The sequence below is a fragment of the Heloderma suspectum genome, chromosome 9, assembly GCF_057233095.1.
Source record: "Heloderma suspectum isolate Gila_16-S chromosome 9, 16-S_ref, whole genome shotgun sequence".
Classification (NCBI taxonomy): domain Eukaryota; kingdom Metazoa; phylum Chordata; class Lepidosauria; order Squamata; family Helodermatidae; genus Heloderma; species Heloderma suspectum.
In genome coordinates this window covers 26,945,167-26,970,123 of record NC_139466.1, presented here as the reverse complement: position 1 = coordinate 26,970,123, position 24,957 = coordinate 26,945,167, and the positions used below count along the sequence as shown (strand labels likewise).

Sequence of the window (24,957 nt, the reverse complement as noted above, 5' to 3'; positions counted from 1 at the left end):
GGGAGGGGCTTGTGAGTGAAAGGTGGGAGGGACTTGTGAGTATTTGGAGGTTTAAAGATAGGTGAACCAATAGTTAAGCGGCCAGATAGGGATTAGGGACTGAAGGAGTGTGCGTCTAGTGAGTGGGGTTTGGAGAATAGGATTTAGAAGGGGTAGAGTAGATAGGTAGGTTAGAACCAAGCATAGATTTATTAGTAATAGTATATATAATTCTTTTTGTGTTTAATAAAATTTTGTTTTATTATAAATACAAAATCCCATGTGTTGGTTACTTTATTACACTACCAGATTAAAAAAAACTGATTTCTTTGTTACTTCTCCTGTATTGGGCAGAAGAGACCAATTAATCATATTGGTTGTGGCCTTGACCCAGAGTAAAAGGGCTGAAGCTTTGTGTGTGAGTGAGGACAACTGACCAAAGTGGAGGCAGACGTCCTGAGGGGTTTTTCCGTTGCAACAGGTGGAAGCGGGAAAAGGTATAACCCAAGAGCAGGAACATCACAGTCCCCAACCTTTTTGGGCCGATGGGCATGGTTGGAATGTTGAGAGAGTGTTGTAGGCACTCTCACAAAATGGCTGCCACAGGAAGGTGGACAGTCACAAAACAGCCATTTCACAGATGGCAAACTGATGAGGCTAAAAGAAAAGTAACTTGCCCAGGAACTTAAATGAAAGGCAGAAGTGAGGTCTTAGGTCGCACATAGAGGCAAGACATCCCCTGGCACTACCGTACACACACACACACACAATCCCACAAAAAACAATCAGGCAAAACAGACACACACACACACACAAAACTCCAGGTAAAACACACACACACCCCGCACACACAAAAGCAGGCATAACATGCACCACTCCAATTTCCACACACACATGCAACCACACACACATGCACGCACAACACCCCTCCCTCACACACAGGCTGGTTTAGGTGATGAACTGGTTAGATTATGGGTGGGCAACTTGTGACCCTCCAGATGTTTTGGCCTACAACTCCCATGATCCCTCACCATTGGCTATGCTGGCTAGAGCTGATGGGAATTGAAGGCCAAAATTTCTGGAAGGCCACAAGTTGCCCACTCTTGGGGCAGCTAATAAATTAAAACTATTTTGATCTATTAACCAAGGTGACCCAATTAGTTGGCCAACAGATTTTACGTTTTTAATATTATTTTTAATAGAAGTATGACACTGCCTCCTGTGATGCATTTTAGGTGTGCATTACCTAAAAACAATATAAGCATGCACTTGTCTTTAGAATTGTTTTTCTCATGTACAAACGTATGCAGATTTAACTGATTGATTAATCATACAATCAACTAAAACTCATGTGATTAATCTACTAAGCATTCATTAATCGGGTAATGAGTGGCAACTCCTTTCCCCAGCAGTCTTCCCCAATCAGGCACCCTCCAGATGTGCTGGACTACAGCTCCTAGCATCCTCAGCCAGTACCATGCTGTAGGCCAACACATCTGGGGAGGGAGGTAGAGGAAGGCTGCCTTAGGGTTTCCTGATTCAGAAAAAGGTGGGAGGAAGGAGAGATGCAGCAGGAAGGAAGGATGCACAGAACACTAAAGGCACCTTACAGCTCCATGCACAGTCTGTGCACAAGTGAAAATATAGTTTATGCAGGACCGAAAGTAGAAAACCCCTTTTAAAATCTCTGGTGTACTGAGTGCCAATCAAAATGCAAAGGGAGCTGTGCTGGCCATAAGAAAAATGCCCAAATCTGTATTAAGGCAGTACTTTTATTAGGACAACCCAAACATCACAAAATAGCCAATGTGGTTTTTACTGTTGCATGTCAGATATGAGAAGCACAACCAGCAGTTTATGCCATACGTGTGAAAACACCCCAAGGGAGTGTTTCGCAGAGAGCTGAGTAGAACATGGCATAGAACATGGCATTTCCTCAACCTGGTGCCCTCCAGATGTGTTAGACTACATCTGTTAGACAGATGTGTTTTAATCCAACACTTCTGGAGGATGCCAGGAAGACTGGCATAGAAGATTAAACAGAGACCTAAACAAATGTTTTATGTAGAAAGTGGGGATGGTGGTTAAAACACAGGATATTAAAAAAAAAACACCCAAAAAACCACTTTAAGTATGGGAGATTCCACCCTCCAACCTTTTTCTCTCCACATGGCACATGCATGTCTCACCATGATGACATCATCAACCTGTCCCCGGATGTATGGTCCCAAAATGCCCAAGTGCTCATCCAGCTCTCCACGGACCAGTGGCTGAGTAAAAGAGTCGTCTAGGTACTCTCGGAAAACCACTTTCTTATACTCCTTGGAAACCTTCTTCCACTTGTTATTGGGATCACTGTGAGAAGAACATAAGAGGCGGGTGTGGAAAAGTACAGCCCCCTTTTTATGAGCAGTAGATAACTAACATTTTGGCCTATAACATTTCTCCATCCTGTCTCCCAACACGTGTTAACCTGACCTCCTCCATCCAGTCACTACCAACTGGTTACTCTTGAGCTTTCCTTGGCCACATTTTCTAGGCATACATCATGGCCACAACATGATGCTGTACCAACGTCCGACCAAGAAATCATCATTTTACATAAAATCATAGAATCATAGAGTTGGAAGGGGCCATTTAGGCCATCAGTGGAGAAACCCAGTTTAAAGCATCCACGAAGAGGATCCAATCTCTCCTTGAATACCTCCAGTGACAGAGAGCCCAGCATCTCCCTAGGCAGTTGTTTTCATTGTCTGACTGTTAGGAAGTTTTTCCTGATGTTCAACTGAAATGGGCCTTCCTTAACTTAACTTAAGCCTGTTGTTTTGTGTCCTACAGACTTGCATGCTGATCTCATAAGCTAAGCAGGGTCAGACCTGGTTAGTACTTGGATGGGAGACTGCCTGGGCATCAGGTTTCCTGCACTGAGCAGGGGATTGGACTCGATGGTCTTGTAGGCCCCTTCCAACCCTGTGATTCTATGATTCTGTGGTAGAGAACAGGTTGTGGCCCTCTTCTCTGTGACAACCCTTTAGGTACTTGAAAGTGCTATCCTATTCTATCCACCCCCCTCAGTCTTCTCTTCTCAAGGCTAAACATGCCCAGTTCCCTCAATCTTTCCCTGTAGGATGTAGCTTCTAGTCTTCTGGTCATCTCTGTTGCCTTTCTCTGAACTTGTTCCAATTTATCTGAATCCTTCTTAAAGTGTGGTGTCCAGAACTGTGTACCAGTGTGTATACATGCATCTCCAAAATGGCAGGTGTGTTAGGCAGCTGGTGTGGTGTATTGAGAAAGAGCATGGGATAGGAAATCTCACTCCGGCTGTAAACTCACTCAGAGACTCTATGCAAGAGACTCTATTTCTCCCTTTCAGTTCCCCATCTACAATTTGGAAGCAATGTTGGCTTACCTTGCTGGTGTAAGGATTATTAAGATAATACTGATAATATTTATTTGTACAATGTTGGATGAAGACTGGAAAGAGCTGGATTCCTTACTCAGCTGTGAAGCTCACAGCGAGACCTTGAGCTACCCACCACTAGGGATGTATGGATTGTGTAAATTCTGTTTACACTGTTTACACTGTTTACATTCTGTTTGTGTTTAGCAGATTGTCAGGAGCATTTTGTTTCATCATCCACCCATCAACAGAATTGGATTTTTTTTTGTTCCCGAATTTGCACAAATGCGCATTTTCGCATGTTAAAAAATTGCAAATTCCCCTGAAATGTGCATTTTCATACTTGAGCCTATGGGGGAAATGCACATTTTTGGCCTGTTTTTTTATTTTGTGTATTTTTCTATGACAAAATTTGAGCAACATTCAGGAAAGTTAGAAAATCAGTCTGCAAGTTGGCGGAATCCACTTGACAGGGGGAAAGCCGCTCTGCTGCAGAATCTATGGGTCAGATTCATAAAAATCCAAACTCATTTGGTTCCATTGAGGATTTCTCCAACATCCCTACCTACCACCTCTCATCCTAACCTACCTTACAACACGATTGTGAAAAGAGCATTGGGGGATGGACCATGTAAGTTGCCTGGACAGCATTGAAGGGCAGGATACAAATGTAATATTAAGATTATTACTAAAACTTGCCTAAACCACTATATAAATGCTAAGCATAATTATGAGGAAAGTGAATCACAGCCTCAGAAAATCTCAAGATGGCATCACATAAGCATGTCTTCTTTTCCCCCTGCCAGTATCCTCTCTTATGGGGAGATCTGGAGATAAGATATCAGAGGCATTTCATATATACCCTTTGCTCTAGAGTCAGCCTTCCCCAACTTGGTGCTCTCTAGACGATTTGAACTACAATGCCCAGCATTCTTGACCATTGGCCAGGCTGGCTGGGGCTGATGGGAACTGAAGTCTAAAACATCTGGAGGGCACCAGTTTGAGGGAAGGCTGTTCTAGAGTGTGTTGAGAGGCTGGTTGAATTTCCAGCCCCCAACTAAAGGGGCTGGGTAGAACTTACTCATCTCTTAGGTAGGGCGAAGCAATATGGCTCCCATAATCCCACATCACCTCCTCTGCGGCAATGAAATATTGTCGGACTTTCCCAGAGAGAGTACGGGGATCATGGTAATCTTCCCCATAGATATCAAAGTCCTCCATGGTCTCCTCGCCTTTGCTGTAGTCGTCGTAGTCAGATGCCTCTTTCGGTTGCTTTGAGGTGATTCTCTCCATCAATCTGTTGAGGCCTGAAGGTGCCATGGAGATTTCCGCATGCTTCTGGGGTCCTGCAGCACTCCTCTCATTTTTGCTGACTCCCTGCATCAGGATTCCAGCCTCTTCCTTCTCTTTCTCCCTTCCAAATGCTGGCATTTCACCACCTGAGGGAGGGACACCACCATCTTCACCATGAAACACCTCGATTTTGCGCTGCCTCTCTGTTTCTTGCAACAGCTGTTCTTGAAGGGTCCTGTTGATGGCCAGGTGAGCTTGAGGGAATAGGTCATTTTTTGCTGAGGCCCGTTTTGCTGAGATTTCAGCCTCCTCCTTCCTCTTCATAGCAACCTTCAAGGAGCCATTCCCTGTCGTTTGCCCCTCATCTATGCTAGACTCTCCCAGCTGCAAATGCAAAAGAGTGTCTGGGCCAGCGGACCTCATCTTTGGAACCCCTGGTGTTGCAGGAAGTCCAGCCTCGCTTGTCCACCCAGTAGTCTTCTGGGGAATAGAGTCAGCGCTTGTTCTTTCCACAGAGAGGGTGGGGGTCAGTCCTGGTTTGCTTTCCACATCATGGTCCCTCTGGGTTGTTTCTGTTCTGGAAGAACCAGAGAGAATGGCAGTATCCCCTACACCCCCTGCTTCCTGAGGTAAGCTGCCTCCTCTCCTGGTCTCTTTGCTTCCATCTTGAGTGACCACCTGTACCATTCCTGCTTGGGAATCAGGGATATTCAGCGAAGATGAGATTGGACTATCCTGGATTGAGTTGGATAGAGGAGAAGATGATGCTGTCATCTGGCCAGAGTTGGCTGCTTGATGGCCTCCTGAAGCTTTACCTGTCAATGCTGCCCTTGTTACAGAAGCTTTGGCCTTATTGCTTATCTTGAAAAAATTACCATTGAGCAAAGCCTGGGTAGTTGCTTCAGCTTTGCCAGAACTCTTCATTTCCCTCTCTGCTGCAGCATCTGTTTCTTCTGATGTGGCTGGCTGTGATCTCAGAGACCTCTTTTCCAAGTGGCCACCACATCCCTGAGGGCCCTTTTGGCAGGACCTCAGTGTTGTCCCATTGGCTGACTTTTCATGGCTCTGGATGTCTGATTTTGATTGTAGCTGGCTCTCTCCTTTTCTTACAGGCTCTTCAGAACCTGTATGATTTCCCAGCTCAACTAGCTGTGATGGAGTTGTACCCCCTTGATGTAAAACATCTCCTTTTTCTAATAAGCTCCTGTTGGGTGTGGCATTAACTCTGGACAAAGCTTCATTTTCTTTCTCTGAGACATCCTTGCCTTGGCTAGCTTCCTGGACATCTCCTTGGAGCATTAAGCCATGCATTTCTTGACTGCTGTGAAAGGGATGTGTAAAGGGTCTATCATTACTGTACAGAATGTCATTAGTATAGATGGCCTTGTCTATAACACTCCGGTTGCTGGTCAATCGATTTGAATCCACTGTCTTGTCATTCTGTGGAAACAAGGAGTTGTATTCGTTCAAAAGATCTGGGCCTCTGGGAGCTTTGTCCAGTCTGAGTCGCAGAATCTTCTCTGTCTCATGATCTTGGGAACTCTTTCCAAGAGGACTTGGCTCATGTGCTTCATCATGGGAGACCAGATGTGTACCATTTTTGTCAAGAAGGAAGTCTTCTGTTAAAGATGTAGAGTTGCCTTGGCTTCCCACTGCTTCCATCTTTTCCAATAGAGGGACTGATGGGGGATTCACATTCTCTACTGCCTCCCATTGCTCCAGGTTCTCTTGGATCATCCCAGCTCCTTCAGTTTGCCTGGGCATTCCGAAGACAAGCGTCTCCCTTTCTAGATTGGTTGCAGCATCGAACAAACTCTTATTATGACGTGATTCTTTCCGAGCAAGAGACAAGTTTCTCGAAAGAGAGCGCTCTTGGAAGCTTTGCTTCAGTGTGGCTGGCAGTTCTTCTTCTGATGGGAAGGCATCACTGGGCAAGATCTCAACACTTTCATCTTCTTGTGGAGAAGGGGAAGAAATATCATCTAGGTATAAAGGTTCCCCAGGAGACAACAATGGGTCGGTGGAGTTCTTTTTGCTGTTCAGTTTGAGAAGCTGGTTGGGCTGTTCAAGACACGGAGTCAGGTTGTGGTCAGCCTTCTGCATTTCATTTTCCAAAGAGGAGGGGATGTTGTCCTGATGTTGCTCTGTGCAAGACCGGCGTTGCTTTTCTTCCTTGTTGAAGCCTCTGGCTTGGAAGGTGTCCGATGCGATCGCGTAGTTTGGGATGCTTTCATCATATCCATCATACCCATCATATCCGTCTTCAGATTCCACTTCCTGGGAGCACTTGGAAATCGTGATTGTGGCTCTCATTCCCCGTCTTCTGAAGTCAGGATTCAAGCACCCCAACATCCATATGCCTGTCTCCCGTCAAGGCAAAAAAGATCAAAGCAGAGAATGAGATACGTATTTGCATATGAGCACCGTTCCCATTGGCAGGAGGTGGCTGCAACCCACAGTGGCAAAAATCCATTCCTGTCAAGTTTCAGACCACTTTTACATCTGCCTTCCCAAACCTGGTGCCCTCCAGATGTGGTAGACTAAGATTCCCATCATCCCCAGCCAGCATCAGGATGATTGGAGTTGCTGAGGTGTACAACATTATGCATGGTGTGGAGAAAGTGGATCAGGAGACATTTTTCTCCCTCTCTCATAATACTAGAACCCGGGGTCATCCCATAAAGCTGATTGGTGGAGATTCAGGACAGGTATAAGGGAGGACTTCTTCACATGACACATAGTTAAACTATGTAATTTGCTACCACAGGATGTAGTGATGGCCACCAATTTGGATGGCTTTAAAAGGAGGTTAGACAAATTCCTGGAGGAGAAGGCTATCAATGGCTACTAGCCCTGATGGCTCTGTGCTACCTCCAGTATCAGAGGTAGTATGCCCATGTATACTAGTTGCTTGGGAACACAGACAGGAGTGTGCTGTTGCACCCGTGTCCTGCTTGTGGGTTTCCCATGGGCATCTGATTGGCTACTGTGTGATCAGAATGCTGGACTAGATGGACCTTTTATATTCTTATTTTCTTAGTCTGGCTCATCTACAGGGCACTGGATTCAGGAAGGCTGGTCCACATGAACAAACAGTAACAGCATTAGCAACTTAGCATGTCTTCTGCAGCATCAGATGTGTGTGTGTGTGTGTGTGCGTGCGTGCAGAGGACATGCTAAGACATGACTTCAGAAGTCCTAATCCAGCAACCTCTGGACGGCCCCAGCTGGCCCTTACGCAATACTAACCTGGATTCTCCATGGACATGAAGACAGTGTCTCCAGAGAGGGGAAAGAGGGTGAGGGTCTCCTCAAAGACCGTGTTGTGTTCAAAAGTGTTCCCGGAGAAGAAGACAGACAAGATCTCGGTCTGGGCACCTACACTCAAGACGTACCAATACACCACTTCATTCTGGCAAAGCTGCAGGTGTAGGTTATCAAAGACGTAACCGTTGATACCTGGAAGAGCAGTGAGATGGAAGAAGCAGCACAGATCACAGGTGGGCTGAGGCCAAACCATTAAGGGTTTCAAAACAAACAGGTGAGGGTCCAAACAATCAAGAATCCTGTAGCACCTTACGGACTATGTAAATGATTACAAATTGTTTACTCAGTCTTTAAGGTGCTACAAGGCCCTGTTGTTGTTCTCCTGCAAGACAGACTAAGGGCACAACCCTATGCATGTTCAGGCAGCAAAATGTCCTACAACTCCCAGCACTCCCCAGCCAGCATGGCTGGCTGGGGAATGCTGGGAGTTGTAGGACTTTTTTTCTGTCTACACGTGCATAGGGTTGCATCCCAAGACATCTAACCTCTCTGGAAGGTGCTGGGGTCACAGAATCATAGAATAGTAAGGTTGGAAGGGGCCTATAAGACCATCTAGTCCAACCTGGTCAAGGCAGGAATACAGGGTCAGCCACCTGTCCCTTCGTTCCTGCACCACCAAAGCCATTGACTGGAGGAGAAAACTACTGCCTATCTTAAGGAGCGCCTCCAGCAACACCAGACAGGCCGCTTAACAAGATCAGCCTCGGATGGCCTTCTCTCTGTCCCATCAGCCAGGACAGCTAGACTGGTGGGGACGAGGGAGAGGGCCTTTTCTGTGGTGGCCCCCACTCTGTGGAACTCCCTCCCTAGGGAACTCCGTCATGCCCCCTCTTTAATGAGCTTCCGTCGTCCATTAAAAACGTGGTTGTTCAGGCAGGCATTTGGGGTGGGTTAGGGTATTTTAAAAAAAATGTTTATGGTAAAATTTTATTGTTTTAAATTGTATTATGGTGGGTTGTACATCGCCCAGAGTGGCTGGGTGACCAGTCAGATGGGCGATTAATAAATTTAATAAATAAATAAATAAATAAATACTGAGAGTTCAAGCTGGGATACAAACACCACAAACCATACTCCTCCTGGTCCTGGGGAATCAGGTGATCCCAAAGAACCAATCCTGTACCACTGCCTGCTATAGAAAACCAAGGCCTGTCACCCTCCCTCAGTTTGGGTAATTTGTTGCTCAGGAACGCCACTAGGCTCCTGTCAGGAGCTGCTGAAGCTAAAGGTTCAAATATTCTCTGGGCAGTAAACAGACAAAAAGTAAACGTTCTCAGCTTTGAGTGTATTGAATTGCCAGGGCCAAATCGGGATGGCGTGCCGTGCCGGTTCCACGTTTTTGAGGTCCCTTGGGCAAGATGCACTCAATACCCCGCTCCTCCTCACCAGTTCTGTTGCTCCTCCTCCTCTCCTTATCATTGCCACCACCAGCAGAGAGCCAGCAAGGAAGACAGCTATGGCACCAACTGTTCACCCTTCTCACTCTCATCTTTGCCTGGGCCAGAGCAAGAAGCAGATGAACAGCAGGTTGCAGTGGTGAAGAGGAGGAGCAAGTCCAGGGAGTTTTTGTCAGGGGGCCCCTGGTGGGGTGTGGGCCTTTGGCAGGAGCCCAACTATGCCTACTTTTGATGCTGACCCTGATTGTGTGACCAGATCTCCCACAATAGCCTTAAGCCTCTGGGGCTGGGGCTATGATATGGATGTACATACAGGGCTTTCCACACACACCAACTACTACTTTGTCTGGAGCTACTCACTGTGCATGACATTGGAGGCATAGAACTCAGGGTCCTGGGGGTTGACATTGGCCGCGTCAGTACAGGATCGTTTGATGTTCTCTGCCAGGTACCAGCTGTGGTTTTCGTTGAAGACAGAAAACAGCACAAACCTCGCTTCATCAGACATTATCTGGGAGAAGCACAAAGACAGGAGTCGTTGGACCGGACCGGTTGCTTGAGGCATTTCAGAAATGGAAGTGGGGTGAGAGGAAGGAGACACTTAAGCCAAAGGTCAACCTTGCCTCCTTCTTATGTGGTTCTGTCTCTCTTGCTAGAAACTTAGTCTTTGGTTGTCTAACTCTCAACTGCTCCCTGTGTGAACCTACAATCTCTTTCCTCCACAGTGTCCAAACACCTCAGAGTTATACTGGGGTAGAACACTATAATCAGCTGTTAAAGGGATCTGAGAGGTCTTTAGTCCAACCCTTTGCCAATGAAGGAAATCAGCTGCTCACCTCTCATCATTCTTGAGAGAAAACCCCTTGAAAAGGAAAGCCCACTGCCTTCTAAGGCAATCTGGAGTACTTAGGCATACTGCCTCTGATACTGGAGGTAGCACAGAGCCATCAGGACTAGTAGCCATTGATAGCCTTCTCCTCCAGGAATTTCTCTAACCCCCTTTTAAAGCCATCCAAATTGGTGGCCATCACTACATCTTGGGGTAGAGAATTCCATAGTTTAACTATGCGATGTGTGAAGTCTTTCCTTTTATCTGTCCTGAATCTCCCACCAATCAGCTTCATGGGATGACCCTGGGTTCTAGTATTATGAGACAGGGAGAAAAATGTCTCCCTATCCACATTCTCTACACCATACTTAATTTTGTGCAACTCTATCATGTCTCCCCTTACTCACCTTTTTTCCAAGCTAAACAATCCCAGCCCTTTGATAATTTTAGTTGCCCTTTTCCAGTTTAAACTGCGGTGCCCCAAACTGGACATAACACCCCAGGTGTGGTTTGACCAAAGTGGAACAGAGTGGTACCATTACTTCTCATGATCTGGACCAGTGCCCTTTAGACGTTTTGGACTACAATTCCCATAACCCCCAACCATTGGCCATGTTAGATGGGGCTGATGAGAGTTTTAGTCTAAAACATCTGGAAGGCACCAGGTTGCCTACCTACCCCTGATCTGGACACTATGCTTTTGTTGATATATCCTAGAACTGCTTTAGCCTTTTTAGCTGCCACATCACACTGCTGACTCACATTTAGCTTGTGGTCAACTAAAACCCCTAGTTCCTTTTTGCATGTACTGCTGTCAAGCCAGATGTCACCCATCCTACATCTGTACACCCAATTAAGGGATAAATCATGTACCCCTAGGAGGGACACCCTCTTGGCTCACCATGCTGTAGTAACATCCCAGGTAGAATGCTGCAATGCACTGTATGTGGGTCTGCCCTTGGAGAGTATTCAGAAGCTTCAGCAGATGCAGAATATGGAAGCCAGGTTGTTATCAGTGCCCGCCATACAGAACATATTATTCCACTCTTTTTTAAAAAAGCCTTCAGTGGTTTCCAGTTTGTTTTTGGACACAGTTCAAAGTGCTGGTAACTTTTCACCCATAAATCTCGTGGCCACCTGTAAAATCCCAGTGCGTGATCTCAATTTAACATTAGGCTGTAGCCTTGCTGAAGCCAAGCATGTTTGGGAGACATGATAGAGGTGTACAAAATTATGCATGGTGTGCAGGAAGTGCATAGAGACATTTTTCTCCCTATCCCATAATACTAGAACACAATGGGGTCATCCCATGAAGCTGATTGGTGGGAATTTCAGGACAGATAAAAGGAAGGACTTCTTCATGCAGCACATCGCTAAACAGTGGAATTTGCTACCAATGTAGTGATGTAGTGATGGCCACCAGTTTGGATGGCTTTAAAAAGGGGATTGGACAAATGCATGGAGGAGAAGGCTGTCAATGGCTACTAGTCCTGATGGCTATATGCTTCCTCCAGTATCAGAGGCAGTGAGCCTATGTACACCAGTTGCTGGGAACATGGTTGGGAGGGAGCTTTTGCGCTCATGCCCTGCTTGTGGGTTCCTGGTCGACAGCTGGTCGGCCACTGTGTGAACAGAATGCTGGACTAGATGGACCCTTGGTCTGATCCTGCACGGCTCTTCTGATGTTCTTATGTTCTTACGATGGTGCTTGGATGGGAGACTACCTTTACGTAGGCCAGCTTGAGTACCCTGGAAGAAAGGTGGGATAAAATAGGTACCCGCCTCTTCCCAGGCTGTTTATGGAATCATAGAGTTGGAAGCAGTGGAGGCTGGTGACTCTGATTTTGGTGGGCCTATAATTCTACCCTGAGTTACAGCCAGAACCAGCCAGAACTCTAAAGGAGGTATCCAAGGTTCTGAACCAATTTTGGGGATAGGGTTCAGCACCTTGGATAGCTCTTTTTAGAGTTCTGGTTGGTTGGTTCTGACTGAAACCCAGAATAGATTCACAGCCCCAATAAAATCAGAGCCACCAGCCTCCACTGGTTGGGAGGGATCTCAAAGGTCATCTAGTCTAATCCCCCACCAGTGTAGGAAATCTGGTGCACTGTAGCTTTTCTCTTGCCAGGTTTCAAATGTTTTTGCCCTCTCTTGCCTCTCAGAAAAGGCATTAGGGCTGCAGTACACACAGTTGCACATAACTTGTCATCAGCTTCGTGCTGCCGTGAGAACACGTCAGTGCATTTGCCTTGGGTGCAGCATTGGACCAACCTGATTCCCTCTCTGATCCATGGTCTCTTTAAAGCAGATCAGCAGGGGTCCAATAAGCCCGGATGCTAAATCCCTTGCTGGCCTGATGGAGCTGTAATAGTAGCGGGTCAGGCAGCGGGGGTCCGATCTGGTTGGGCCATCCTCAGGCATGATGCTCCACCTGTATATGAACTCCTGGTTAGGTCGTATGGGCATGAGCTTCATGTCGTAACCTGGGAGGGAAGAAACAGCCAGACCAACTTGTCACGACTATATCTGCCACTCGCCTTTGAATATCTAAACCTGGCTGATGATTTCGCCCCCCACCCCAGTCCCTCCATCACACTCAGTGGCCTCCAAAGCATGCTTTAAATGCAAGCTGATAGAGGCAAAGAACAGAAGGAAAAGATAGCGAGGAAGATGGACTCAGAACAACATATGACAGTTCAGGGAGGAACAACACACATGGATATTCTGGCATGGACTCCCTCTTTGCCATTATTCCTACGGGCACCTTCACCAACCCTCTAGGAGTGGGATAGCTTCATGGCAAACTAGCAAAACTGGATTCTCTGAAATTCTGGCTTATTGTTTTGGGCAAACGCAGCCAGTCTTTCTTGAGAGTAAGGGCTCCTTCACACGGAGCTTTTATCCTGCTATTGAGATTGCTCACTCACAGAAGTTTGCCGGTCCTTTTCATGACACTGTCAACCACCAGGGCACATCCAGAGGTATTTCCTGGTTATTCCGTCTCAAATAGATCCAGAACTAATGAACTATATTTTTTAACATGGAATGTTTCACAATTAAAACAGCCACTAGATGTCAATGTTTCATCGCGTTCTATGGTACCTTGAAAATTAAAAGATTCCCCTCTCAGCAATCACATGGTCGCTGGCTGGGAGCCCACAATAAACACAGAAAGGATCCAGAACAGGAGGGCTGTGGGGGTTTTCTTCAATGTAACGGCAGCCTAAGGGCTTCTTCACACGGAGCTTATATCCTGCTACTGAGATTGCTTACTCATGGAAGTTTGCGGGCCCTTTAGGTGACATTGTGAACCTCCAGGGCGTCTCCTGCAATAAATGATCTTTATTCTGTTTTCAAATAGATTGGATATAATGAGCTATCAAATTACCCTGTTTGTGTTCTGCTTGAGTTCCCTCTGTGAAAAAGATAAAGTCACAAGAAGAGGAGCTAGATGAATGAAAGTGGAAGACTCGGATAAGGGGGAGAAAGAGGGGGAAAGGGGAGGGGGAAAGGAAGCGCATGTCAAGAGAGTCCGTTGCAATCCTGCATTTAAAATGGAAGCAGAATGCCCCCTGTTAAATGTGGGGTTTTAGGCCGGGGTAGGGATGTTCTAAATCCTACTGAATTCCAAGTAAACATACATAGAGTTGTGCTGCCCATTGCAAAGAAAGAGAGAGAAAAAAGCGGGAGGGGGGGAGACAATATCTAAGGGCACAATCCTATGGATGTTTAGACAGAAAAAAGCCCCACAACTCCCAGCATGGCTGGCTGGGGAATGCTGGGAGTTGCAAGACTTTTTTCTATCTAAACATGCATAGGATTGCAACCCAAGATACTGAAAATAACTACAGCATGTTATCAATGTGCTCACACCATCACTTCCTCCTTTTCTTCTCTTTATGCAGATGGATTTTTTTAGTTACTGACATACGTAATTTACATAGCACACCAACAACATAAATTTACATTCCCGGGGCAGCTAACAATGTGGAAAGACAGAAGAGGAGTACAACTTGTAAAAAGAAGAAAACAATTAAAGCATACAGACTTCACACAATGAACTGCAACAGTAAGAGACCATTGAAACAGACAGTAAACATTCAAAACTGGTCCTATTTAAACACCTAAAAGTGAGGAGTTCCTATAAGACTGAGAAAACAAAAATGTTTTTGCTGGGCACTTAAATTATAATAACGAGGGTGCCAAACAGGCTTCTCTTGGGAGGGTATTCAAGATGAGAGAAGCCATCACTGAAAAGGCTCTGTTTCTAGTCGTCATCCATGAACTTCAGACAGCAAGGGCACCTTTAAGCTTGCATTCCTAAGATTGCCATTGGATGTAACACTAAACCAGGGGTGGATCACACACGTGCTGTGGGTCACATTGCGTCCTGCACCCCCTCCCGGTGCAGCCCTTTGAGTTCCACCACCACTGTGGTACCATTGAAATCTGCGGCAGAAGCAAAAAAATGGCCAATTACAGAAGGAAACCACTATGAAACACTGCAATAGCCAAATGTAGCTTGGTTTCAGGCTCAGTTTGGCCACTGTAGCATTTTGCGGCATTTTGCTGCAGCAAATTGGCTATTTTTTTGTCGCCACTGTGCATTCTGCAGGGCAGTAGTGGCAGGAAGCTGTGTGGCCCATGGAGAACAGGTCCAAGTAGGGCAAAGTCCTCCCAAAGTTGCCCACCCCTGCACTACACCACGATTTAGAGTTATGGGGATGAGCCTGTGTGAATCTTGGGCTCATGCACTCCCCCCTCACCTTTCCTCTTCTAGTGTGGCCATAACGAGGAGCTACGAAGCTTCTCATAAGAACATAGGAACATAAAAAGAGCCGTGCTGGATCAGAACAGAGGTCCATGTAGTCCACCATTCTGTTCACACAGTGGCCAATCAGCTGGTCTCCTTCCATTTTAGATTAACCACAGTTTATTGTTACATACATGATAAAGAGCATGATAAAGGACAAAGAAGGCAGAGACCTAACAGAAGCAGAAGAGATTAAGAAGAGGTGGAAAGAATACACAGAAGAACTATACAAGAAAGATCTTAATGTCCCTGATAGCCACAATGGTGCGGTCACTGAACTGGAGCTGGACATCCTAGAGGGTGAAGTCAAGTGGGCCTTAGGAAGCATTACTAACAACGAAGCTAGTGGAGATGACAGTATTCCAGCTGAGCTATTCAAAATCCTAAAAGATGATGCTGTTACAGTGCTACACTCAATATGCCAACAAATTTGGAATAGTTTACGTTCCAGTTTACGTTTGGTCAGTTTACGTTCCAATTCCAAAGAAGGGCAATGTCAAAGAATGTTCAAACTACCGTACAATTGCGCTCATTTCACATGCCAGCAAGGTAATGCTCAAAATCCTACAAGCTAGGCTTCAGCAGTATGTGAACAGAGAACTACCGGAAGTACAAGCTGGGTTTCGAAGAGGCAGAGATCAAATAACCAACATTCACTGGATCATGGAGAAAGCAAGAGAATTCCAGAAAAACATCTACTTCTGCTTAATTGACTACGCTAAAGCCTTTGATTGTGAGGATCTCAACAAACTGTGGCAAATTCTGAAAGAGATGGAAGTACCAGACCACCTTACCTGTCTCCAGAGAAACCTGTACGAGGGTCAAGAAGCAACAGTAAGAACCAGACATGGAACAACCGATTGGTTCAAAATTGGGAAAGAAGTACGACAAGGCTGTATATTGTCACCCTGCTTATTTAACTTATATGCAGAGTACATCATGAGAAACGCCGGGCTGGGTGAATCACAGGTCAGAATTAAGATTGCTGGGAAAAATATCAACAACCTCAGATACGCAGACGATACTTGTTAAGAGGAGAGTGCAAAAGTTGGTTTGAAACTCAACATTAAAAAAATGAAGATCATCTGGCCCCATCACCTCCTGGCATATAGAAGGGGAAGAAATGGAAGCAGTGACAGATTTTATTTTCTTGGGCTCCAAGATCACTGCAGATGGTGACTGTAGCCATGAAATTAAAAGACGCTTACTCCTTGGGAGGAAAGCTATGGCCAACCTAGACAGCATAGTAAGAAGCAGAGACATCACCTTGCCTACAAAGGTTCGTATAATCAAAGCTATGGTTTTCCCACTAGTAACGTATGGCTGTGACAGCTGGACTATAAGGAAAGCTGAGCGCCGAAGAATTGATGCTTTCCAATTGTGGTGCTGGAGAAGACTCTTAAGAGTCCCCTGGACTGCAAGGAGGTCAGATCAGTCAATCCTAAAGGAAATCAACCCTGACTGTTGAAATCAACCCTGACTGAAATCAACCCTGACTGAAGCTGAAGCTCAAATATTTTGGCCACCTAATGCGAAGAGAAGATTCTCTGGAAAAGACCCTGATGCTGGGAAAGATTGAAGGCAAAAGGAGAAGGGGACAGCAGAGGATGAGATGTTTAGATAGCATCACTGATGCAATGAACATGAACTTGAGCACACTCCGGGAGAGAGTGGAGGACAGGAAGGCCTGGCGTGCTATGGTCCATGGGGTCACAAAGAGTCAGACACAACTTAAAGACTGAACAACAACAAATTGTTACATCCGAACCCTAAACTATGGTTAATCTTAACAGGTGGTTAATGGGAAGAAACCAGCGCCACCACCCATGATTTGAAGTTGCTTGTTTCCACTAACCATAGTTAAGACTTACGACAGTTGGTCCAAGCTTGGACATCACAATAAACTGGGGTCAGTCTAAAATGAAAATGAAAGGTTCCTCCTCATGGCTACACTGGAGAGAAAGAGGGTGGTGGGTAGGGATGGCGGAGAATTCCGCCACGGACTCCAGTGAGTCCGCCCCCCTCCCGGAGTCCATGGTGGAATGGAGCAATCCCCCCCGCCACCCCACAAAGTCTGTGTGGACTGGATCCTACCTGCCTCCGGCGGGTCCAGATCCAGCCGCTGCTGGCCGCTGTCTGGGCTGCGGCTGCGAATGGTGTCCTGTGTAGCGGATGCCATTGGCGTGCCTCCCTTTGGCCATGATAGGCTACGTAAAGCCATTTGCGTCGCTACTCTTTTCGTGATAGGCTACGTAAATCTGTACGTAGCCTATCATGGCCAAAAGGAGGCACGCCAATGGCATCTGCTACGCCATTGGTGTGCCTCCCTTTGGCCGTGATAGGCTACGTAAAAATTTACGTAGCCTATCACGGCCAAAGGGAAGGATGCAAATGGCATCCGCTACGCCATTTGCATGCCTCCCTTTTTGCCGTGATAGGCTACATAAATCCTTACATAGCCTATCACGGCAAAGCAGGGACGCAAATGGCCGCAGCCTGGCCATGGCCAGAAGTCAGGCTGCGGTGGGCGGCCCCAGCTGGCGGCTCTGTGGACTCGCCGCGGAGCAGAGCCAGCCAGGGAGGATTTGGGGGGGAGGAACGGATCGCCTCCCCCCCCGGCAGACCCCCGTGGATGCAGGTAAGTGGGGTTTCATACACCCCTAGTGGTGGGGAGTGCATGTGCCAGAGGTTTGCACAAATTCATCCTCGTGATGCAAAACCATTTTTTTTAGCATTGTGTGTGATTGCAGCAATAGTTTAGGCTCCTTGCGTTGTTTATGAGAATCATGTGAGAACTAGTGAGTAGGTGACCAGAGATATGGTTGCTCCTGAGGCCTAATCTCCTGTGTGTACTGTGCCCTCCAAAAAGGCTGTCCCAGCTTTCCTACAAGAGACTGTGTCTGGCCCTCTTACACAAGGGGGCAGCAGCTGCCTTCCGAAAGCTAGATGGTAACCTAGCAGAAAAAGAAAGAAAAGAAAATGAGAAGTGAGGCAATAGGATATTATAACGTGGGGAAAGTTCTGCCAAGATTGGAAAACGACTAAGAGCACATTGCTGTAATTAACATGCCGAACCTGGCAGTGTCGGAAAGCAGGGAGTTTCTACCTGCATGGCCGTGCAAATTCTTGCTCGCTCTGCAAGTAGCCTGAGTATCTCAATTAAAGCGGCTTTCCTTTTTGAAGAAAAACATGTTTCTACTCCATAAGAATGCAAAGCTGGGGTTGAAGGTCAGTGGGGAAATGGCTGGTGATATCTCAAGTCAGAAGGGACACGTGTGAATTAGGAAGTATCCGAGAGGCTTTAGCACCCTGCATTGACACTTTCCCTTTGTGATTTGTTGTTGTTGTTCAGTCGTTCAGTCATGTCCGACTCTTCGTGACCCCATGGACCATAGCACGCCAGGCCTTCCTGTCCTGCGCTCTCTCCCGGAGTGTGCTCAAGTTCATCTTCATTGCATCGGTGATGCTATCTAGCCATCTCATCCTCTGTCGTCCCCTTCTCCTTTTGCCTTCAGTCCTTCCCAGCATCAGGGTCTTTTCCAGAGAGTTTTCTCTTCGCATTAGGTGGCCAAAATATTTCAGCTTCAGCTTCAGTATCTGTCCTTCCAAGGAGCACTCAGGATTGATTTCCTTTAGGATGGACTGATTTGACCTCCTTGCAGTCCAGGGGACTCGTAAGAGTCTTCTCCAGCACCACAGTTCGAAAGCATCAATTCTTCGGCGCTCAGCCTTCCTTATAGTCCAGCTGTCGCAGCCATACATTACTACTGGGAAAACCATAGCTTTGATTAGATGGACCTTTGTCAGCAAGGTGATGTCTCTGCTTCTTACTATGCTGTCTAGGTTGGCCATAGCTTTCCTCCCAAGGAGCAAGCGTCTTGTAATTTCATGGCTACAGTCACCGTCTGCGGTGATCTTGGAGCCCAAGAAAGTAAAATCTGTCACTGCTTCCATTTCTTCCCCTTCTATATGCCAGGAAGTGATGGGGCCAGATGCCATGATCTTCGTTTTTTTTTAATGTTGAGTTTCAAACCAGCTTTTGCACTCTCCTCTTTCACCCTCAACAAGAGGCTCTTTAGATCCTCTTTGCTTTCTGCCATTAGGGTGGTATCGTCTGCATATCGGAGGTTGTTGATAATTCTCCCGGCAATCTTAATTCCGACCTCTGATTCATCCAACCCGGCGTTTCTCATGATGTACTCTGCATATAAGTTAAATAAGCAGGGTGACAATATGCAGCCTTGTCGTACTCCTTTCCCAATTTTGAACCAATCAGTTGTTCCATGTTCTTACTGTTGCTTCTTGACCCTCGTACAGGTTTCTCAGGAGACAGGTAAGGTGGTCTGGTACTCCCATCACTTTAAGAATTTGCCACAGTTTGTTGTGGTCCACACAATCAAAGGCTTTAGCGTAGTCAATGAAGCAGAAATAGACATTTTTCTGGAATTCTCTTGCTTTCTCCATGATCCATCGAACGTTGGCGATTTGATCTCTACTTCCTCTGCCTCTTCGAAACCCAGCTTGTACTTCCGGTAGTTCTCGGTTCGCATACTGCTGAAGCCTAGCTTGTATGATTTTGAGCATCACCTTGCTGGTATGTGAAATGAGCGCAATTGTGCGGTAGTTTGAACACTCTTTGGCATTGCCCTTCTTTGGAATTGGAATGTAACCTGACCTTTTCCAGTCTTGTGGCCACTGTTGAGTGTTCCAGATTTGTTGGCATTTTGAGTGCAGCAGTTTAACAGCATCATCTTTTAGGATTTTAAATAGCTCAGCTGGAATGCTGTCATCTCCGCTAGCTTTGTTGTTACTAATGCTTCCTAAGGCCCACTTGACTTCACTCTCGAGGATCAGTGACCGCACTATCAGAAGCTGAATAAATGATGAGTAATTATACAAGAATATGAATTTGAGCACACTCCAGGAAAGAGTGGAGGACAGGAAGGCCTGGTGTGCTATGGTCCATGGGGTCACAAAGAGTCGGACACAACTTAACAACTGAACAACAACAACAATGCACCATTACTGTAAGGCACATAATTTAATTTAGAACAGAGAATTTAAGTTTTCCTGGTGCTTAGGCACAGAAAGCAACAGAATGAAATTTAATAGGGATAAATGCCAAGTTCTGCACCTAGGAAAAAGAAACCAGATGCACAGTTACAAGATGGGGGATACTTGGCTCAACAATACTACAAGCAAGAAGGATCTTGGAAATGTTGTAGATCACAAGCTGAATATGAGCCAACAATGTGAAGTGGCTGCAAAAAAGGCAAATGCTATTTTGGGGTGCATTAATAGAAGTATAACTTCCAAATCACATGAAAGACTAGTTCCCCTCTACTCAGCACTGGTTAGGCCTCATCTGGAGTACTGTGTTCAGTTCTGGGCACCACACTTTAAGAAGGATGCAGACAAACTGGAGAGGGTTCAGAGGAGGGCAAAAAAGATGATCAGGGGACTGGATACAAAGCCCTATGAGGAGAGACTGAAAGGACTGGGCATATTTAGCCTTGAGAAGAGAAGACTGAGGGGAGATATGAGAGCGCTCTTGAAGTATTTGAAAGGTTGTCACAGACAGGAAGGCCAGGATCTCTTCTTGATCATCCCAGAGTGCAGGACACGGAATAATGGGCTCAAGTGACATGAAGCCAGATTCCGGCTGAACATCAGGAAAAACTTCCTGACTGTTAGAGCAATACAACAATGGAACCAGTTACCTAGGGAGGTAGTGGGCTGTCCCACACTGGAGGCATTCAAGATGAAGCTGGACAGCCATCTGTCAGGGATGCTTTGACTTGGATTCCTGCACTGAGCAGGGGGTTGGACTCGATGGTCTTATAGGCCACTTCTAATCCTACTATTCTATTATTCTGTACACACACACACACACACACACACACAGGGAGGGAGGGAGGGAGGGTATAAACAGTCCTGCCCATATTCCTCCCACTTCCAACTCCTTAGAGGTTCTCCTCGACCATTCTTACGTTTGGTGGTCACCATACGTCTAAATGAAGTGACATTGGTGATGCCATGGGGATAAATGTTGTATGGCCGGCTGGCTAGATTCTTAAATGTAATCTGAAACGACAGTATTCACATATCCGTCAGGGTATCTGCAGCCTCATGGGAGCCACCACACCAGGTATAACAATATCTTATATCAAGACCAGTACATTGTTCAAAATGAGGTGGGAAATTGGTAGCCTTCCAAATGTTGTTTGACTCCAACTCCCATCAGCCCCAGTTGACATGGCCAAGGTCAGGGAGGATGGGAGTTGGAGTCCACCTGGAGGACACATATGGAAGACCACCAGTTCCCTACTACTGACCTACAACATGGTTTAGGTTAACCTTCCCCAACCTAGTGCCCTCCAGATGTTTTGCACCACAACTCCCATCAGCCCCAACCAGTGTTGCCAATGGTCAGGAATACTGAGAGTATTCCAAAACATTTGGAGGATACCAAGTTCAGGAAGGCTGATTAAGGCTAATTGTAAACAAGCTGCAGTGAGTCCAAGATATTTGTGACCTCACTTCCCTCTTCTCCTTTGTACACAAGAAGGGAGTGAAAGTTTCTGCCTTCACTTTAGAACAAGCCGCAGTTCCATGTTACATGAAGATTCAGGGAACTGTTGTTTGTTCTAACTAAAGTTAATTAATCCAACTAATTAAGTTTGATTAGAACAAACCATAGTTTCTTGAGTTCGTGTGCAATACAGATCTGTGGTTTGTTCTCAAGTAAAAGTTGAAGCTTTTACTCTCCTCAGAGATGAAGCGGGGGCAGGGGAAAGGCAGCACGAGAATCCAAGTCTTGCTGTAATGTATACACAATGACCAAACCAGAGTTTAAGACACTGATTATATGAATAGGGCCTATATCTGATAAGGATCCAGCAAGGAAAGTTGCAATTCACAACCTTTTCATGCTCTTTGTTGGACCTCCAATTCCAACGTCTATATCTAATCTCTTACCATAAACTCATCGCCAACTTCTCCTTTGAGGACAGGCCCCAGAATCCCCATGTGATTTGGCTGTGAGGCCTTCCGCCTCATGAAAGTCACATCCTCATATTCCACAAACATCACTTTCTTATACTTGGAGCCGATCCGGTGGGGACCACTTTCCAGAAACTGACTGGCATAAGTACTGCAGAAGAGGAAGGGGGAAAAGGTTCCAGGATGAGCTGAAATCAGATCTGTGAGGTCACCCTGGCCATCCTGGTAGTGGGCTCTCCCACACCGGAGGCATTCAAGATGAGGCTGGACGGCCATCTGTCAGGGATGCTCTGACTTAGATTCCTGCATTGAGCAGGGGGTTGGACTCGATGGCCTTGTAGGCCCCTTCCAACCCTACCATTCTATGATTCTATGATCACTCTGCTCTGCGAGCCCTGGGTGTCTGAGACATGCACTTGCCAGGTAAGCATCCCTCTCATCACTGACTGTCAGGGAAGAGCTCCTTGGGGCACTGGCAGGGACAGCATCAGGGGGTCAGCATCACTGGATACCTGCCAAGGCCTACACTCCCAGTAGAGTGCAGGTCAGCCAGTGCTGACGCATGGATCTGTCATGTTCTCCAGCCTCTGTCTCCCTTCTGGTTCAGAGGAGAACTCAGATGGGGAGGAGGCTTCATTCACTAACCCATCATCTAGTATTCTGGGACCTTCCAGGCCAGGGGACATGGCTTTACCAGACTCTTTGGACTCAGAGGGCATCCTCCAGTTCAGTCCTCAGTGCATCAATATTGTAGGAGCTTGGGACTGCAGAATCAGAAATAGCCCTTTCGGGAGTAGAAAACTCCTAATAGGGGGCAGAGTTAACATCAGGTCCAGACCTCCCAACCTTCAGAAGGCTTCAGAAGGCCTCTGCATGTTGCTGAGACAACTGCCCTTTGTGGGTGAGTTTCTGCCAGTGATCTGTCCAGGGTCCTGACAGACCTGTCAGGAACCTGCATGGCCTGATGAGACCTGCCTCTATCCTAGGGTGGCCTTGCTGTGCCAGACATGATCCAGCCTTTCCAGGCAGTGCCACCACTACAACCCAGTCTCTCCTGGGAGCTTTATGGCAAAACAAGGACAGGACAGGACCCTCCTGGAGCTGCTGCTGCTGGTCTTTGCTATTTCTGCCTCTTCACCCACCATCTCCAAGCAAGTGAGCAATGAGAGAACCAAAGAGAAGGTGCAGCAACCTCTGCTTGTCTTGCCTGCTCCCTCTGTGCAGTGGAGTGGATTGGGCCCAGAGGGAGAGGACAAACAAGTGGGCTGTGGTGAGAGTTAGGAGGAGGAGGAGGAGGAAATGGCCCCACTCAAGGCATCATGCCCAAAAATACATCCCCAAAACCTGGAGCCGGGGGGGGGGGGTGGCACTGTCCTGGATCTGGATCAGGTCCTAGGTGGGGCAAGTAGGTGGTGGTCCTGATCTGGATTGGGGCGGGGGAGGGGCATATCTGCAATTTGCATTTGCTCCAATGGGAGCTTTTTTCCCCAGTGCAAATTGCAGGCGCAGTCCCCCCATCTGGATTGGCACCACAGCAGGAGGCAAAAGATTAAAGCCTCCCCCCCACACATACATATACCAGGGTCCTGATTCAGATCAGAGACCCCACAGTAGGCAGTTTGTGAAAGAAAAACCTTGCACATGAGGGCAAATGGCAGGATAAACATTGCAGGTAATTTGTTCCTGAGCAACTTGTTGCATTCAGTTGCAACACAAATCCCCACACCTGGCACAACCTGGTATCTAATTTCTAGTGGCCTCCCAGTCTGTTAGGGCTTCCCCTACCTCTGTGGCCCACCTGACTGACCACTGTCTGCTTGCGCCAGACACGGATCCTCCTGCAGCCAGTCACAAAGCTAGGCCCCAAGCCTGGCAGAAGCACAACAATTGGCCGGGGCCATTACCTGTCCAGGTAATTGGGTTTGACGGGGGCATAGTCCCATTCAACTTCCTCTGCTGCAATGTAATGCTTCCAGGTCACAGGCTGCCGTTTGACACGGGAACGGCCAGCGACCCTGGGTGCAAAATTGCCCATGTTGAACACCGTGCTTTCGAAATCATCCTCACTGTAATCTCCGTAGTCGTCATCCGGTTCTGCCAGCCTCATCTTTTTCTTGGGTGGCTCTGGACAGATTTCCACTGTCACCGAAGCTTCCATGCCAGCTGGAAGCAAAAGGCAGGCACAGTTAATTGTCCTTGTGCGGGAGATTAAGGCCTAGTCCCCGTACAGATCAAGCTGTGTTTGGACTGTACCACTTCAGACTGCCAAGGGGCACTACTGGCTGCAGGTTTTTGAGGGTCTTTGAGCAAGACATCCTCAACGAGTCCCCTCGCTCAGGGAGTCTACCTTCTCACCAGTGGAGGCTGGTGGCTCCAATGTCAGTGGGCCGGCAAATCTGCTCCGGGTTTCAGTCAGAACCAGTCAGAACTCTAAAGGAGCTATCCAATAAATAGGCAGCGACGTCTACCGCTCCTCCTTCTCACCATCACCGTTGTCTGGGCCAGAGCAAGAGGCAGGTGAACAAGCAGGTTGCAAGGGTGAAGAAGACGAGCAAGTCCAGGGGGCTCTTGTCAGCGGCCCCCTGCTGGGATGTGGGCCCTAAGCAGGTGCCCATTCCTGCCTAGCCTTGTCGCCAGGCCTGCCAAGGGGACTGGAGCTCTCATGACTGAATGCTCCTTTGTACACAAAATTATCTGCCCATAGAAAATGTGTTAGGGAGAAGGTGAGCTCACAACCCTTGTCAAAGACATTCAGTTTTCTACGTGGAGTTAACTTCTGGTATGGAGGAACGTTCAGTCATAGGAGCCTCCATCTGCAGTCCTGTTGAAGCCCCAACACACAAAGTAACTCCTTTGAACCCACAGATTTCAGCACCAACAGAAAGCTATTTCACAATAGCTTACCTGCCGAGTAAGC

At 47.0% G+C, this 24,957-nt stretch overlaps 1 protein-coding gene across 1 annotated transcript in view; it reads right to left on the bottom strand.

Moving 5' to 3' along the window:
• The window catches only part of F8 (coagulation factor VIII), a 79,714-nt gene that overhangs the window by 34,430 nt on the left and 20,327 nt on the right, over nt 1-24,957 (bottom strand). The window contains exons 8-15 of the mRNA XM_084813327.1: nt 23,945-24,203; nt 22,017-22,191; nt 21,029-21,122; nt 12,497-12,708; nt 9,757-9,907; nt 7,922-8,131; nt 4,461-7,032; nt 2,169-2,334 (exon numbers count right to left, since the gene is read on the bottom strand). Coding sequence (XP_084669453.1) covers nt 2,169-2,334; nt 4,461-7,032; nt 7,922-8,131; nt 9,757-9,907; nt 12,497-12,708; nt 21,029-21,122; nt 22,017-22,191; nt 23,945-24,203 — 3,839 coding nt within the window. The remainder of the gene's footprint in view (nt 1-2,168; nt 2,335-4,460; nt 7,033-7,921; nt 8,132-9,756; nt 9,908-12,496; nt 12,709-21,028; nt 21,123-22,016; nt 22,192-23,944; nt 24,204-24,957) is intronic.